The sequence below is a fragment of the Lepisosteus oculatus genome, chromosome 22 (assembly GCF_040954835.1).
Source record: "Lepisosteus oculatus isolate fLepOcu1 chromosome 22, fLepOcu1.hap2, whole genome shotgun sequence".
Taxonomy (NCBI): Eukaryota; Metazoa; Chordata; class Actinopteri; order Semionotiformes; family Lepisosteidae; genus Lepisosteus; species Lepisosteus oculatus.
The window spans coordinates 9951004-9966885 of record NC_090717.1 but is presented as its reverse complement, the minus strand read 5'-3'; the positions used below and the strand labels follow the sequence as shown (position 1 = coordinate 9966885).

Sequence of the window (15882 nt, the reverse complement as noted above, 5' to 3'; positions counted from 1 at the left end):
GAAATCTCTGAATTATTAATCTTAAGAACATGTATGTAAATGTTCTACTTCGTTTGTCCTGATGTCCTTTGTAATGCATTGCAGGAACATTGATCATTTGGTTTAGCGGCTCAGACCAGGTTGTGAAACCTGACTGCTGCCACCACAGCTCTCTGAGCCTTGTTGAAGGGATTACTGTGGTGTTAATCATCCCAGGGAAACAGCACTGCTCTGGTCAGTGTGCTCGGTAGTGTGGAGCTCGTGATGAGAGGAGTATCGCCGCTCTGGGCTCATGCGGGCAGGCTGGGATTAGGAGAGAGGGAGAGGAGCTAGCCGAGACAGCAAGCAAGGACTGTTGCTTTTCCGTTGGGAAGACTCCAGCGTCTGGGGAAGAAGAGGAAGTCCCTGAATCGTCGCTGCGGCTGGGTTTCTCTTGATTGTGCCTCCCAGCAGCTGCTCGCGCTCAGGGAGCTGGAAGATTCCTGGGATTTAAAGTGGACGGGCGTTAATCCGTGGCTCCCATCTGGATCCTGGGACAAAAGGCTGTGTCCGTGTCTGCTCAGGCCGGCTCTCGGGGATGACGCTCGCAGGCGGGCGTGTGGTGTTTCGCTGCCCAAGCTGGAGACCCCTGTGTCTCTACGGTGTGAGCGAGGGGAGAACAGCTTGCATACAAGACCAGTGAAAAGAGGGAAGCTAGTGGGTCCGTCCACTCCTCCTCAGCTGCTTGTCCATCAGGGAAGAAAGGCTTCAATGCTGGAATAAAAAAAAAATTACAGGAGAGCGATCTTGGTTGGGAGAGAGCCACTCCTTTGTTGTTGTGATTCTTTTTGCTGGGCTTTGCTGCGGGTATAAAGAATCGCGCCCAAAGAGGATGACAGGAGTGCGGCTAACTGACAGCTCCCTAGAGGAGACCTGTTCTCGGTTCCGCAGCAGCTGTACAGTGGAGGGCGAGGAGGCCGGCGCGGTGAAGACACAGCCCCACGCAGGGGCCAGGCTGTGGGGTCGTGTGCGCAGTAGACTGCTCAGACAGAAGGTAAATCGGTGTGTGTCTTTACCGGTCCTGCTCTCAGAGGGCCTCTGTGGGATGAGTATAGTGGAGTGCGGCAAAGAATTACACATGAATTGTTTAACTGCAAAGCGGATCAGTAGTGTAGATGATAAAACTCTTCATAGTGTGTAAATCACACTGCTGTCTGTGTGTAGACTTTACAAGTACTGTATTTCCCACTTGGCTGTGTTTTGGTATAAATGTTGTGGGGAAAAAGCATTATTCTGCAGGAAATACTACACTGCAGCAGCAGTGTTGAGTGATTTCCATAATGCTGAGTAGTGAAAGCAAAGTGGCTAAAGGTTGACAACTGATATGATTATATTTGTCGGATGTGAACAGCGGTGGCACTGTGGTGGTGTGTGGTTCCCTGGCTTCATTTCCAGACCTGGGGTGCTGTCTGCGTGGAGTTTGTCAGTATGTTCTCTCCATGTTTGCGTGGGTTTCCTCTGGGTGCTCCAGGTTCCTCCCACAGTCCAAACGCCTGCTGGTACGTTAATAAGTGTGTGCTTGTTTGTGACCGTGTGCCCTGCAGTGGACTGGCTTCCCATCCTGGGTGTGCCCTGCCTTGTGCCCGTTGCTTGCTGAGATTGGCTCTGGCTGCCCCACAGCCCTGAGTGAGATGAAAAGGGTGGATGGGAGGTGGATGAATGAATGGGGACACAAACGCCTCAGGGGTTCACTTCAGGCCTCTCTTTTCACCTAATTCATGACTTCATATTACAGAATAGATGGCTGAGCTTTTGCATCATCCATCCATTGTCAGAGTGCTGCTTGTGTCATGGTAATAAGAAGCAATACTGCCAGTATTATCCTGACAGCATCAGACCTTGTTGTCTTTGTGTTAGGATAAAACAGGCTGGCAAGGGTGAACTAAGTGCATAACATCATTCTTTAAATCAAGTGGCAGATCACTGAATTATAGTCTTAATGTAAAAAGACTGTAAGGCAATCAGTGCTGCGTTTTCCTTTGAAATATCCCAGTGCTGAACGTTCTAACAAGGTTGTACATACTAAAAGATTTCCGAGATACTGTTTTTGTCAGCTGCAGCAAACAACTGCAAGTATAGTGGTTAAATGCTTGAGCAAATATTTGAATTCTGTTTCACGGGACTTACAGTACAGTATGACAAGTATGATTATACAGATAACCTGTATGTGGAAGGATTTCTAGTTTTCTTTGGGATTTGTGTTTTACAAAGGTAAGAAATGCAGATGCTACTTTGATTTTTTTGTTGTACGAGGGGCAAAACTATTATTTTTTTATTCCTCGTGAATTCTGGTTCATCAGGATTCTTTTTTATTTCCTAGTGAGAAACACATTTAATTGCAATTTGAGCGGATGTAATTGAGGCCTGGGCTCCCCCAGCCCTTGCTGAAGGGATTCTGGGTTAATCTGGGCAGCTAACTGGGGCAGAGGGATCAGTAGCCTAAGCTCATTGCTACTCTACATCCAGCCCATTCATCTGCACTTTGCAGTGCCAGAGAGTGGCAGGTTGAAAAGGGATGGTGGAGACTGCACCAGGAGAAGAGCTTTCTCCTGACTCGGGATTGAATATCTTTGCTGGTCATTGTGTAACAGCAGGGTTTCAAGCCCTGGACGTTTGCTGTTAAGCTCTCATTGTTTTTTGTACTGTATTTCTTTATATTCCTTAACTTGTATACACCTCCTCTTGACGGACTAATATTAAAAGCACACAAAACTGAAAGTGATTCTTCATACAGACAGGTGGAACCAAACTAAATTGCATATCATCTCAATTATTTGTTTAGGATGTAGACCAGTTCCAATTAAATCCCCAGTTCCAGTGATCAAAAACAATCATCGTGTACTGAATGTGGTCAGACCCCAGATTCCAATGTACTTCTGAGCACCTAATCTGCACAGACAATGTGAACATGACCATCAGACCTACCTAACCTTGTACCGCATAACCTTTCCTTGAACACAGGGAGTTTGTTACTGAGAGACCTGGCAGGTTGATGCTCTTATAACCCTGTCTTGTACCTGTTACACTGGTGTGTTAGTACCAGAATCTCTTATATTCTCTTGTCATTGATATTGCAGGGGCAGCCACTCACAAAACTTTTATTTTTGGTTAGCAGCTGTTTCTGGGGAAAGGTTTTTTCTCAGCCAGTGTTGTGCCCCACTGACTTTGGGGAAAGAGACACGGTGTGATATTCCTACCTCAGAAACAACGTTCTCTGCGTATTTGTGGAATGTAAATAATGGAGGGGAAACCAGATGGATTCCTAGACGAGGAGTGCTTGCTGTGAAAGATGCTGTTTGCTGTAGATAATGGAGGTGGAAAGGGGCTCACACCTCATCTCTCCAGACAAACCTCTATAAGGGTTTGTTTGCTGGTGGTCTGGAAATTCAAAAGCCAGCAGGGCTGACACTACACCCGGAGGAAAATGAAACACAAAGAAGCACATGCACAGCTCTGCTTGAATGATGGTCACACATCAGATAGGTTAAGATATTAACTGCCATTCCAGTGCAGGGGTAAAACAGATGACAGTCATGCTCAAAAGGAACAAGTAAAGGTTTATTCCCTGCTGAAAAGAGAAGAAACAACGTTTCGGCTGTGGAGCCTTCTTCGGGTGTCGTACGTTGTGTTGTGTTTCTTCTCTTCTCAGCAGGGAATAAACCTTTTCTTGGTCCTTTGCAGACTACGCATGCTGACGCAGCTCCCTACTTGAACTACTTAACATGCTCGAAAGGAGACTTACTGTCTTACAGTACTAAAGCCAGTCTCCTCTAATTGGTCTGTACCACCGGGGTCGCGTTTCATTCTCTCATCTATTTGCCAGTTCTATTTCATTGCAGCGGTCAATAAAAAGGGCAGATTTCTACTGTATTTACAAAGCTCCTCCTGTTTTTCCCCTGTTTCAAAAAGCAAATATTGACATGGAGTCCTACATTATTAATAAGATAAATGATGCTGTAAAGCAGAAAGGCTTTATGGTGATTTTTTAATAGTTTTTACTGCTGCCTGTGTCAAATGTCATGGAGAGTTTCTGAAAGAGCTTGGTTTTCAGTTGTTCTCTGTGACTGACTCTCCCTTCCTCTTTTATTCAGCTGGATCCTCAGAGCCTGCAGGGGAAAGACTGGCAGAGAACAGTGATATCTATGAATGGGGTGAGTCACCTGAGCAGACCTGACATTTCCTGTGCTCACCAGGTGAAAGCCCGTATATGGAAGGCAGTACAAGACATCACTGTAACAAGCCAAGTAACAGCCTGTGATTTTGGAAACTGTGAGATATTTAAAGAAAAAGAACTTGGAAAGTTACAATTCAGATTTTTTTTTAAAATAGAGAGGTGGTCATTTTCAGGAACTAACAAGTTGAAATCAGTGATTTGTTTGAATTATTTCTAACTATACAAACAACCATATTTTGTTTAGATTGAAGTTAAACTGTCCATGAAGTTCACCAGTCGGGAATTTAGCTTGAAGAGAATGCCCTCGCGGAAGCAGACGGGTGTCTTTGGGGTTAAAATCGCCGTAGTGACCAAGTAAGTAAAACCCAAAAGAAACTTCAGACACCAGAATCAAAAAAAGCTCATTGTGGAGGCTCAGGTGCCAAAGTACCACGTTTGATGTGTTACCTCTATATAGGAACTTAGTAACTGGCCACAATTGGTTGGTTATAAAGTAACCTTATACCCAAATGGAAGTTGGCCAATATTGTCCCAGACCTCAGTAGAAAACAAAGATGCGTGCTAATACATTCACCAGCATTTACAACCATGGGTTCTTTAATTGAAATTAAAAAGCTTAATTCTTGAGGCTGGTCAGTCACTGAACTCATATCAGTGGTACATACATTTCTCAAGCCACACTGGTGTGTGTGGCAGGTTTTCTGAGCTTCTCATCCTGTTATCCTATTAGTATCCCAGTGTCACTCACCACACACTGAGAGTTAGTTGGGGGATAATGACAGAAGAAATACTAAATTCCCACTTTTTTAAGCTGTTTTGTACTTTGACATGTTCTTCAGTAACCAGTTAATGCCCAATAAGAAAGTAAAGGCACACTATAAATATTAATCACAGAATCGCTAAATGTGTAGTATCCTCACCACTGATGCCTTAATCATGTCTATTTCTCTTTTCTGTTGAAGAATATTTTTTATTGAGATCTTACACAATGGCAGAGCCAACTGATTTTAAATGCAGACACATTTTGATGTAAAAATGTAAAAATGACTGTAGTCATACAGTAAGCCTATACCATACAATTCTGCAGTGCTGGTATCCTTTATGAAAGGTTTTCATTTATGCATTGTTGTTTTTCTCTGTGCTCAAGGTCCTCTCGAATATATGCACTTAATTTTCTGAGTGTGGGATAATAATATGCAGTAAAACATAGCTTTCCAGGCACTAGCAGATGGAGTGGCACCATTAAGCTTCACTGAAACACTGGTTCAATAGCAGTAACACACATGGGTTTATATCATTCTCAGCAAGGACGCAGAGGCTGAATTCAATTAGCATTAATACCAGGTAATGAGGTTTTGTTCAGGAAGGGTCCCTGTGGAAGGTTTGTTTATTTAGTTCTTCAGGAGGCTTCATCCAGAAGAACTGAAGGCTAGTTTGCGGAGTGGGCTAGACGAAAAGAGATGTAACCAGTACATTCAGATTAACATGTCCTTGTTTCAGGTTATCATCATGAAAAGAACAGTACTATATAATTTATCCACAGGGAGTACGATAAATTACCAACATTATTACCAATTCAAGAATGAATCTCAGGGTATGAGTTAATAATTGCTCATCTGCAGTCATAAAATTGTAATTGTTCTGAAGTGTGTTTAATAACCTGCTTTGATATGTACTGTAAACATTCTGTAACGCACTGTAAAACATGTTCTGTAAACTCACCAGTGCTGATCAGGGATCTCCTTCAATATGCCCACTCCATAATCAGAATGGTCTTTGACTGAATATTTTTCACACCAGTATTTTTTTAGGAGTAACAGGACCATGATCTGAACTTCAGCTGACCTGAGTATTTACAAACTGAGCCACAGGCTTACACAGGCACCACACACAAACACAAAAACACCGCTGCGCTCGTGTCATTTCCGCCACACTGTCTGTTCACCTCTGGTGGTGGACCGTTAGCTCGATTCCTTTGTTCTAGCATTGACCAGGGCCAGGCGCAGTCCAAACCGGCCTTTCACATGCGGAACAGGATGAAGAGTTAGTAGGCCTGCAGTAGTCAGGAGTGGTGAGGCTGTGTCTGTTCCTCTCCCCAGACGAGAGAGGTCGAAGGTGCCGTACATTGTGAGGCAGTGCGTGGAGGAGATTGAGAGGCGAGGCATGGAGGAAGTGGGCATCTACAGGGTGTCGGGGGTGGCCACGGACATTCAGGCCTTAAAAGCAGCTTTTGATGCCAGTAAGTAGCGTCTTCTTTTTCCTGGGCTCCATGACTCTGCAGAAGATTGTCCAGTGCTGCATGAGGCATCCCATCCGCAGCAATATCACTCTGCAACTCACAACTGGCAAACCGCTGAAGCTCAGCAGGTGTGAGCCTGGTCAGTACCTGGATGGGAGACCTCCTGGGAAAAACTAAGGTTGCTTCTGGTAGTGGTGTTAGTATAGTGACAGGGACACTACACTGTAAAAAGGTGTCGGCCTTTGGATGAGACGTCAAACCGAGGTCCTAACTCTGTGGCTCGAAAAGAGAAACATGAACTTCATGTTGTACATGAACTTCAGACTCAGATGATGTATCTTCTATGTTCTCCTTAGTTCCGTTTTGACATTTTGTCCTAATTAATACATATCCCTCAAGCAGCGTGCTTTTTGTTACATGTTGTGCAAAACAGTTGTGTGGTGAAGCACCGCACAACGCCTGTCTCTGGAGTTAACATTAAAGGAATCAAGGGGAGAAAAGCATGGTTCTGGTGGAAAGAATGACAGATTCCTGTGTTATGTATCTCAGAAAAGGCTGTAACTCCCTGCTTACTCATTAGCTATTAGTACTTTATTTTTCTTAAAAGGTCACCTTCATTGAGATGGCTCAATGCGCAATTAAGTGGCTCCGATTAAAAAAAAAAATGGAATTGTCTGTTCTGTGTTAAAAACTCACCCAATCTGTAGCTCCTGCCTCACCACATTGTCACATTGTCATTAGCACATCAGCGGTTCAGTGCTGATTGGAGGACAGGACTGTAGAGATTGCTGCACTGTGGGTCTCAGCCCTCCCTCCCTGTGTGTGCGCAGACAACAAGGACGTGTCCGTCATGATGAGCGAGATGGATGTGAACGCCATCGCAGGCACCCTGAAGCTGTATTTCCGGGAGCTCCCTGAGCCTCTCTTCACTGACGAGCTCTATCCCAACTTCGCTGGAGGGATCGGTGAGTCCCTGCGGCCTGCCTGTGCATTTCTCCCGCAGCGGGTCACCGAAGGCAACAGATAAACTCGGGGTTAGCCAGAGACACCTGACTGGTTCAGTGTTGGTGGATCAGATTTAAGCCACAGTGGCTCACTGGACCACAACGTATTCTTGTTTCCGCGGCATAACTGAAATAATAACGCTCCCTCTGGAATGGGACGGCAGTCCATCACAGAGCCTACCCCCAGGATATGCTGCTGGGTGACTGGAGCAGCTGGGGTAAAGCACCTCACTCAGGCTACAGCAGCAGTATCCGCAGTAGGGGACTTGAACCTGCAACCCTCCAGTCATGAGCCAAGAGGCTTATCCACTATGCCACCCAGCTCCCACCAACAGCTAAGACTTATATATACAGTAAGACCATCTAGATATAATGTGATATTTTGAGTTTGAGCCTTTTATTGGAAATTTTGTCTTTGCCAATGCTGTTGTGCATACAGACAGGAACCAATGTTGTACCCACAGAATCTAGGAAAAACTGGAAATTGTTTATTTTAATTTGAGATATTTAGATAGTATATTTCATCCATCTCTGCTGCCTGCCTCAGTCTGTATATCAATCATATGTATTTAATCATTGTTTTTCGTAGTAGATAATATTTACTGTAGTGTATGTTTTAAGCTTTAACAATTACATATTTGATTAAGCTTGTGTAAAATATTAAATATACAGTTATAGGCAATTAACTCTTAGAAGAAAAGCAAAGTAACAGACAAGAAGAGGCCATTCAGCCCATGTAGTTCATTTGGTAGTTAATACAGTAACTGATCCAAGGATCTCGTCCAGCTGTCTTTCCTGTTTTCACACTTTTCAACTTGATTCAGTGATACAGCATTTTTTAAAGTGGTCAGCATTAAAATGTTCACTTCTTTGTTTTTGTGCCTTTAAAGAGTTTTAATGATGATTATTAAGACTTTTGCATAAGTGATAAATATCAGGAGTACTTTTCCGATTTTTGGGATTTCCACTTACTGTAGGACCGGGAAATCAAGCTGATGGTCACATCTCTGCTCGGGACCCCGTCTCACTCTGTCCTTCCTCTCCTCCAGCCCTGTCTGACAGCGTGGCCAAGGAGAGCTGCATGCTAAACCTGCTCTTGTCATTACCAGAGCCAAACCTCGTCACTTTCCTCTTCTTACTGGACCACTTGAAGAGGTAAAGTGCTCCTGCTGAATCTTCATGTCACGCGTTCTTAAATCTGTTCAGAAATGTTCTTAAAATCTGTTCAAATCTGCTAAATGCACGAGCTGTGCTTCAGTCTTGGCATTGTTCTCTGTGTGCATTGCCATGAAACAGTTTGTAGAGTCATGATAATCCATTAATAAGGTGTCATCACAGAGGGTGGATCTTAAACTACAGATGTCGCAACTCTTTAGAAACAGGCCTTCCCCAAATCAGCGATGGAGATACCTGCTGAAGAGTGCATTGCAAAATACTGTATAATGCTAGGAGTCTAAAATTACTATGCACAATTTCTTAAAGTGCTACATTCGTCGATAAGGCTGGGGCAATGTACATCCAGAACATCACGATTTGAATTTCTGACATTCGTAGCCTTTCTCTTCCTCCCCTTCAGAGTGGCTGAAAAGGAAGGCATCAATAAGATGTCTCTCCACAATCTGGCCACAGTCTTTGGACCTACCTTGCTCCGCCCCTCTGAGAAGGACAGCAAGATTCCAGCCAATCCCACGCAGCCAATTACTATGAGTGACAGCTGGTCACTGGAGGTCATGTCACAGGTACAGTACCTGTGCTTTTTTTCTGCTTATATTTTTTCCACAGTGATTCACAGCAAAAACCTTCTTCAGTGAAAGCTACAGTGAAATGTGAGACACCTGCCTGTAGGTCATGTTAGGTTTCTAGAGTGAACTATTGACGTCTGAGCAAAAGTGCTCGACCTGTTGCTGGTTGGGCCCTGTCAGTCCACTTTGTTCTACAGATTTGCCAGATGCTGTTCAGCCAGTTATCTTAATCCTTTGTTACCAGGTCACTTTCCAGAAGAACCTACGGTTAACTCAAGAACTGCTCTGTACACATTTGTAGGGTGGCAAGTACTCACAGTTCAGGTCAGCAAAGGTCTGAAAAGAGTTTTAGTCCTTGTATACGGAAAAAGGCCATTTCCGGAGGGCAAACGGAAACACACTGAAGTAATGTAATGCTCTGCATTAAATCATTCTTGAAGAGTTTGTATAATCTGTGTACAGTCTTGGTCAGTCTCTTACGTTACCATACTTTTTTGTGTTTATGAGAGAGACTGTTACATATGTAATAGAACCCACGTAAAGATGACCTTTGTTAATACGTACTGTAGTACAATGGCTGCTTGACAATGTTTACTCCCGCCTTCCAATTGCTCTGAAATGTCACATGCTCTCTCCACACAACAGGTGTCTCTCTTCCTCAGCACAAATGGAGCACACAAATCAAACCATATTTTTGGGTACCTATTTTCTGAGGGGAAGATTGCACGAATGGTACAGGTGTTCCGATGCGCTGTATTCACCCGGAGTGATTTTCTCTTATTCTCTCTCTCGTTCTGTGAACAGGTCCAGGTTTTACTGTATTTCCTTCAGTTGGAAACTATCCCCACGCCCGACAGCAAACGGCAGAGCATCCTCTTTTCAACTGAGGTGTAGCCCAGCTCTCCGAATCCCACTTCCCTGTGTGTGACCTCCAGCCGTCTGAAACTTTCACAAGACAGAAAAGAGGACACTTGTGTGAGATTTCTATGGCTGTCAGGCCAGTGCGGTCTGCGGCTGACTGTGCAAGGTGAAGAAATTTAAGGACCTGACGTCTGTGTGTCACATAACCACCAGAGGGCGCTAATGACACAGGAACGAGATGAGAAGTTTGACACAGCATTGCTTTGAGTGTGCGTCATTTTACTGATCCCTCAGTTCATGTCTTGTCTGACACCAGTACATTTAGAAAATCAATACTTAGGAAACTTTTTCTTTCATTTCAGACGTCTACACCTCTATCGGACATAGATCTGAGTTCACGTCTTGAAGTGTAGACAGACTAAACATGTACATTTAATTTTGAAATCGGAAATGGCAGTAGGAGAATACGAGCATCACTGTGCTTTTCAGAGCTGTTGCACACTTATAAACTGTCCACCAGTGCTCATATTATGATGTTTTCTTTGAGTAGTTTTGATCACTCACTTTTCTTGCTTCGGTAGCTGTGTCTGTATATTATATATTCATTCTTGTGTTGGAGGACAGATTATTCAGTCATGAGTGTTCACGCTTGGCCTTTTTTTTTCTAGTGAACTACCTTTCACTAGAAATGCCGGTGAAGGAGTGAAAAGGCTTTAGAGCCGAACCTGAGAGTCCAGACAGTGCAGCTTTGTGAACATGGTCTTGGATACGTGATTGGTGGAGTGTTCTTAAAGTGCTGGAGCTACTGCTTTACTTGGGAGGTCACTGTTGAAGCTTGCTTATAATTACACTTTGTGTCCCATTCAAGCAGACAAAAAGTCCCAAATGGTTAACGAAGTGAGAGACTTAAAGCCTACATGTACATCTGTGGAGTGATATACAGTATAAAGCTGAAATATCACTCAGCGTGAGAGTTCTGTCAGAGCTTCTCTCTGAAAGACAGTCCCGTATGGGACTCCTAGCCAACAAACAGGAGCTACAATCAGAAGTTTACATGCTGTTGTGTTTGCTAGAGAATGAGTAACGCAGGGCCTGTGAGGACTTTAGCTCTGTGCTGAAGAGCTGCATTTATTTCCTTTGCAAAGCAAGGCTTACTGTGAAAGAAGCATCCTAGTGTACCGTTGCTTTGTAGTTAATGACAGGTGTTTAATGTGTCTGTACCATTTAGGTGTCCTTTTCTTAATTTAATGAAGTAACTTATGTTAAAATAAATTATTTCACTGTGCTAGGTGACTGACAGGGAAAAAAATCAGGTGAAAGTTTGGTGTTATGTTTTCAGATTTCTATTATCATTATCTTATTATTTCAGCTTCTCCAATATTTGCCCCATGATATTGACAGCTTATTATTAGATTTCATTAGAAGCACAGCTTTTAAACACACATATGTATATAATTTGAAACCCGTGCTTATTCGATTTATTTAAACACTGCATTACCTTCATTACTGCCGTTTAGGAAACAGAGGTGAAAGTATGTAATTGTCTCTTATTCATAAAGTAAAAAATTAATTATCCCACATGGGGCTCTTATTTTATTTGGTACAAACACATGGATAATAATGCACAACTAGTAAGAATATTGTTTATAAGGTTAATTACATCATTTATCATTTAAAAAAGAATAATACAGATGACTCTTCTGACTAAATGTGATTTTTAAATTGATGAAAAATAATCTTCTAAATGTGACTTTTCACAAAATCTGCTCCCTGTATTTAGGAAAATCCCAGGACAGATCACTAGAGATTAGAAAGTTAACTCCTTGCTTAGCCAAAATAATATTTTGTGAAACTCTTGGAATGAGTATCCCAAGTGACAGGTGCATTAGCATCGCCAGTTGTATTAGACCAGTGGGGATAAGAGGCAGTGTTGGATGCCTGCGTCCTGCTATTCGGAACTTGTCAGTTTTTTAAATTGAATAAATAATTACACACATTTACTCTACAGTATGTTTCCAAATCTGGTCCCTGTGGCAAATCTGTTTAAAAAAATTCCCGGGACAGATCACTACTTCACTGGAGATTAGAAGGTTAACCCCTTGCTTGGCCAAAATAATATTTTGTGAAACTCTTAAGCTTATCAGGCACAGCGTTGCCCGTGATTTACTGTAGTGTTTTTCCTATGCAATACAATCCGTAGTTGAATTAGGCGATGACTTTGTGCCATACTCTGCGATCTGAGGCCTCATGTTTTACCATCTCCGTGATCATAGAAAATAATTCCTGGCCACACACCTTCAGGGTATAAAAACGAATTTCTTTAAAAATGATGTAAGTAATTGAAGCCATCTGCCAAGCCAGATTGTTTCTATGATGTGAACTGCTTTGACAAGTAAGAACTTTTTAGCAATATTATCAATATGTGAGAAGAAAGTACAATATTCAATCTACATAATTTCACCTTAAGAGAGGTTTTTTGGCTGCTTTCATTACAAGGATGCTTGTTATTTTCTTGCTGCCTTTTTCTGTTTCTCACAGCTCCGAGTATCTGTAATGTTTTTTTTTGGAGGAGCAGTCTGCTACACTCAATAGCAATATCTTAAATGTGCCAATTTGCTTCCCCATGCTTGGTTCAAATGACGTTCTAGAAAATTTCAGATTACGGGCCGTGTCGTCAAGAAGAAAAACAAGAAACGTTCTCTTAATTATTTTGTTACTAATTAAAACATGTGAAGATGTCAATATTACAAGGATAATACCTGTAGTAATTATTTAACATGCAGGCATGTTGATTTAAATTGTTTTTTTTTATTGCCTTTTCCTGATTTAGTTTTTCTTGTGGTTACATAACCCATCAATAATTTCTGATTTATGCTTTGTTACCCAAAGCTGGATATTTTGGGCAGGACATATGAGTTAAATAATGTTAAGTCATATTTGTAAATGTGGACAAAAACTGGCAACCCTAGATACTGTCCTGTTGGTAATGGTGTGAGATCCCTGGTGACGTGCAGTGAAGTTGTACCAATAGACAATTCTGCCTTTTTTCCCTCTGTATGCCTATTCTTCAAACACCAGCTCACCACCTACGGAGGGCTTGTCCTGTATGCGTCCTAGTTAATAGGGAATAGGGGCAGCCTGTCACCATCATCTCTTTTGGAAATGAAACGTTTTGAGTGCTACTGAAGGGATAGAACACCATCTATTGAAATACTGCTTAGGAATCTAAACATTGAAGGAAATGTGTAATGCAAATATTTATTCTCCATGTGACAAGGAAGGACAGATCAGACATGATCTTGGAACTTTTTATATTACTGTACCTCGAAGGCTTTGGTTTAAAATATACTTACATGACATATTGGCCTAATAACTTCTCTTCTCTATACTTTGCTCCTTCAAGAGTACAGATCGCCTAGTATACCTCTAATTGCTTTCTTTTTGGAAGTCAGTGGCTTGAACAATGTTCAGATTATCATTTAATTTATTTTTAGTTTTCCTTTAGCCTGTTCATCAGTGTTCTAGTACTGAAGATTAACGCCTGCAATTTAGGTTGCTAATTAAACTCATTCGTGTAACTGATTTTTATTTTTACAGAGAGGGGTATTAGCTGAAATTGAGTAATATCATGCCTACTGTGCTATGCATTCCCCCCTAGCTTCAGTGCACAATGGCTGGGTAAGGTGGGATCACTTGGCCTGGGCTCTCGGGTCTCAGCTACACATTGACCCCTCTGGCCTCCCAGGCCCTTACAGGCATGTGGTGCTGCTGGTGAGGGACGCGCCTCTCCTCCAATTAGAGGCTGAGCAGGGTGGCTCGAGGGCTGGGGGGGAGGAGTCTGCCTACACTTCCTCTTCCTCCTCTCACCACGGACTTGAGGTTCATAGCTGTGACCTGAGATGTTTAAAACACCAAAAATCCAAATCCAAAAGCGGTGGGATTGTATTTCAAGTTACAAAAAAGAAATTGAGTAATCTGAGATCCTGCCACCACCTGCCATCACCAAGAACAGCAAAAGTGTGCTTCGTCACATTGTTAATTGTTGCAAAGGCCCTGACAGGTAGCATTTATGGCACTCCTTCATGCCTCTGATGCAATTCTTCTAAAAGTTCAAATGAGCTGTTTAAATGCTTCTTAATAAACAGATGAACGTGAAAAAAAAAACTATGCAGGAAATGGAAAGGACTGCCAATAAAGACATGGCATGACTATTTGAAATTTCTATTCTATCATATTTCATTGGAGATTATTCAGTTCTGTGCTCCACTCTGCTTTTATACAGTACAGTCTAGCTTTCAGTATTTAGAATGATTTTTAACAACAACCAACCATCAGGCGCAGCTGAACTGCTGTTAGAGAATTGCTTCAGTGGTACACTGTGAAGTCAGTCCTTCAGTTTCAGCCACCTCTGTAGAAATAAAAACCAAATGTTCACCCTCATTTTTACTCCTTTGTTCAGTCGAAATCCGTTAGAATCCGTTTTGCCTCTGCATTTCACTGGCAAACCTTTATAGTATTAGAAAAATAGAATTTTTTTGTCATTCCAGCTACCTAAAGAGGGCAAGATACACAGTCTTCTCAGATCTAGAGAGACATGCAAATCTTTGAAACATCTTAGAATTACTTTACTACCGCAAAAGATTTTGAAAGCCCAAGCTGATTAAAAAAAACAATTGTGGTGGCCTGGAGAATAAAATGAAAAACCTTTGAGATTCATTTAGGTTTGTGGGCACATACATCGTCCAGTATTCAGGGTTATGGGTTAATTTATTGAGATGCTAATCAAATTAATAATATTAAAATATAATGTGTAGGAGAAAAAAAACGACTTTGATTGATTGTCAGATAAATGCAAATCTGTGTTTTTGCTTTCTGTGTTAAGGATGCTCTTGTAGTCAGTGGCCCAGGTCCTACTGTTATCTTCATGTAAATGGTTATTTCAGACGTTTCATACTTTATGTTAAAGCTCTGCTATCTGAAGAGATGGGACATACCGGCCAGCTAAGGAGATAAAAGATTAGCTTAATTTTTTATTTCCTTTTTTTGTTAATCTTGTGTTCTAATCAAGTAGCTGTAAAAAGGGATACTGTATTCAGAAGACAAAAAAAAAGTTCTGAAGGCATTTGTAGCCACTGTTTGTACACAAAATGTTAAATAAAAACTCCTGTATCTATGTAACTCTGACACTGGGTCTCTTTCATTCATCTGACCATTTTTTCACCAAAACCCTTCCCTGCTGCTCCAGCTCTCCAGCTCAAAACAAGAGAATGGGAAGCTGGAAGAGTGACAAACCGAACAGGAGCCCTAGGCCAAGTTCAGTTTCAAATTTCCATTTCATGGAAAAAATGCGTTCTTTGGTTTATTGACAAAGCTGCTGCCAGTCCGCAAGAAACATTATCCACAGATGAACACAACAAGAAAATTCATAATATGGCTCAGGCCATCAAAGTAGCATTTTGAATTGAATTCTCAAAGTATTGCGCGTTCTTAAAAAATGTGAGAGGATTTAACTGGAAATCCTACTAGCAAGGTGTACGTGTTTGTCTGAATGCCTGAATTAATTTTACTCTGAGGAATAGAACATCTGGACATGAGGGATAATCTCAAAATTTTGGGGTGTCATGGTGCCACAGTGATTAGTACTGCCGCCCCACAACACTTGGGCTCCTGGTTCAATTCCAGACCGGGAGTGCTATTTGTGTGGAGCTTGTATGTTCTGTGTTCGCAGTTAGAAGATGGATGGATGTTTGATTTTTCAGAAATCCATTTTCTTGTGAATTAGATGGGTCCAACAGTGTTAAAGTGAGTTGAAAGCTCCATAATTCACCAATGAGACCCCACTTT

General features: G+C 42.0%; 1 protein-coding gene across 2 annotated transcripts in view; it reads left to right on the top strand.

Moving 5' to 3' along the window:
- The window catches only part of LOC102697387 (BCR activator of RhoGEF and GTPase), a 118254-nt gene extending 103038 nt beyond the window's left edge, over positions 1 to 15216 (top strand). For both annotated transcript variants that reach the window (XM_015366306.2, XM_015366305.2), the window contains exons 17-23: positions 4110 to 4169; positions 4437 to 4546; positions 6292 to 6431; positions 7262 to 7396; positions 8485 to 8590; positions 9012 to 9174; positions 9982 to 15216. In XM_015366306.2, coding sequence (XP_015221792.2) covers positions 4110 to 4169; positions 4437 to 4546; positions 6292 to 6431; positions 7262 to 7396; positions 8485 to 8590; positions 9012 to 9174; positions 9982 to 10071 — 804 coding nt within the window. In that variant the 3' untranslated portion in view covers positions 10072 to 15216. The remainder of the gene's footprint in view (positions 1 to 4109; positions 4170 to 4436; positions 4547 to 6291; positions 6432 to 7261; positions 7397 to 8484; positions 8591 to 9011; positions 9175 to 9981) is intronic.
- The last annotated feature ends 666 nt before the right edge of the window (positions 15217 to 15882 follow it).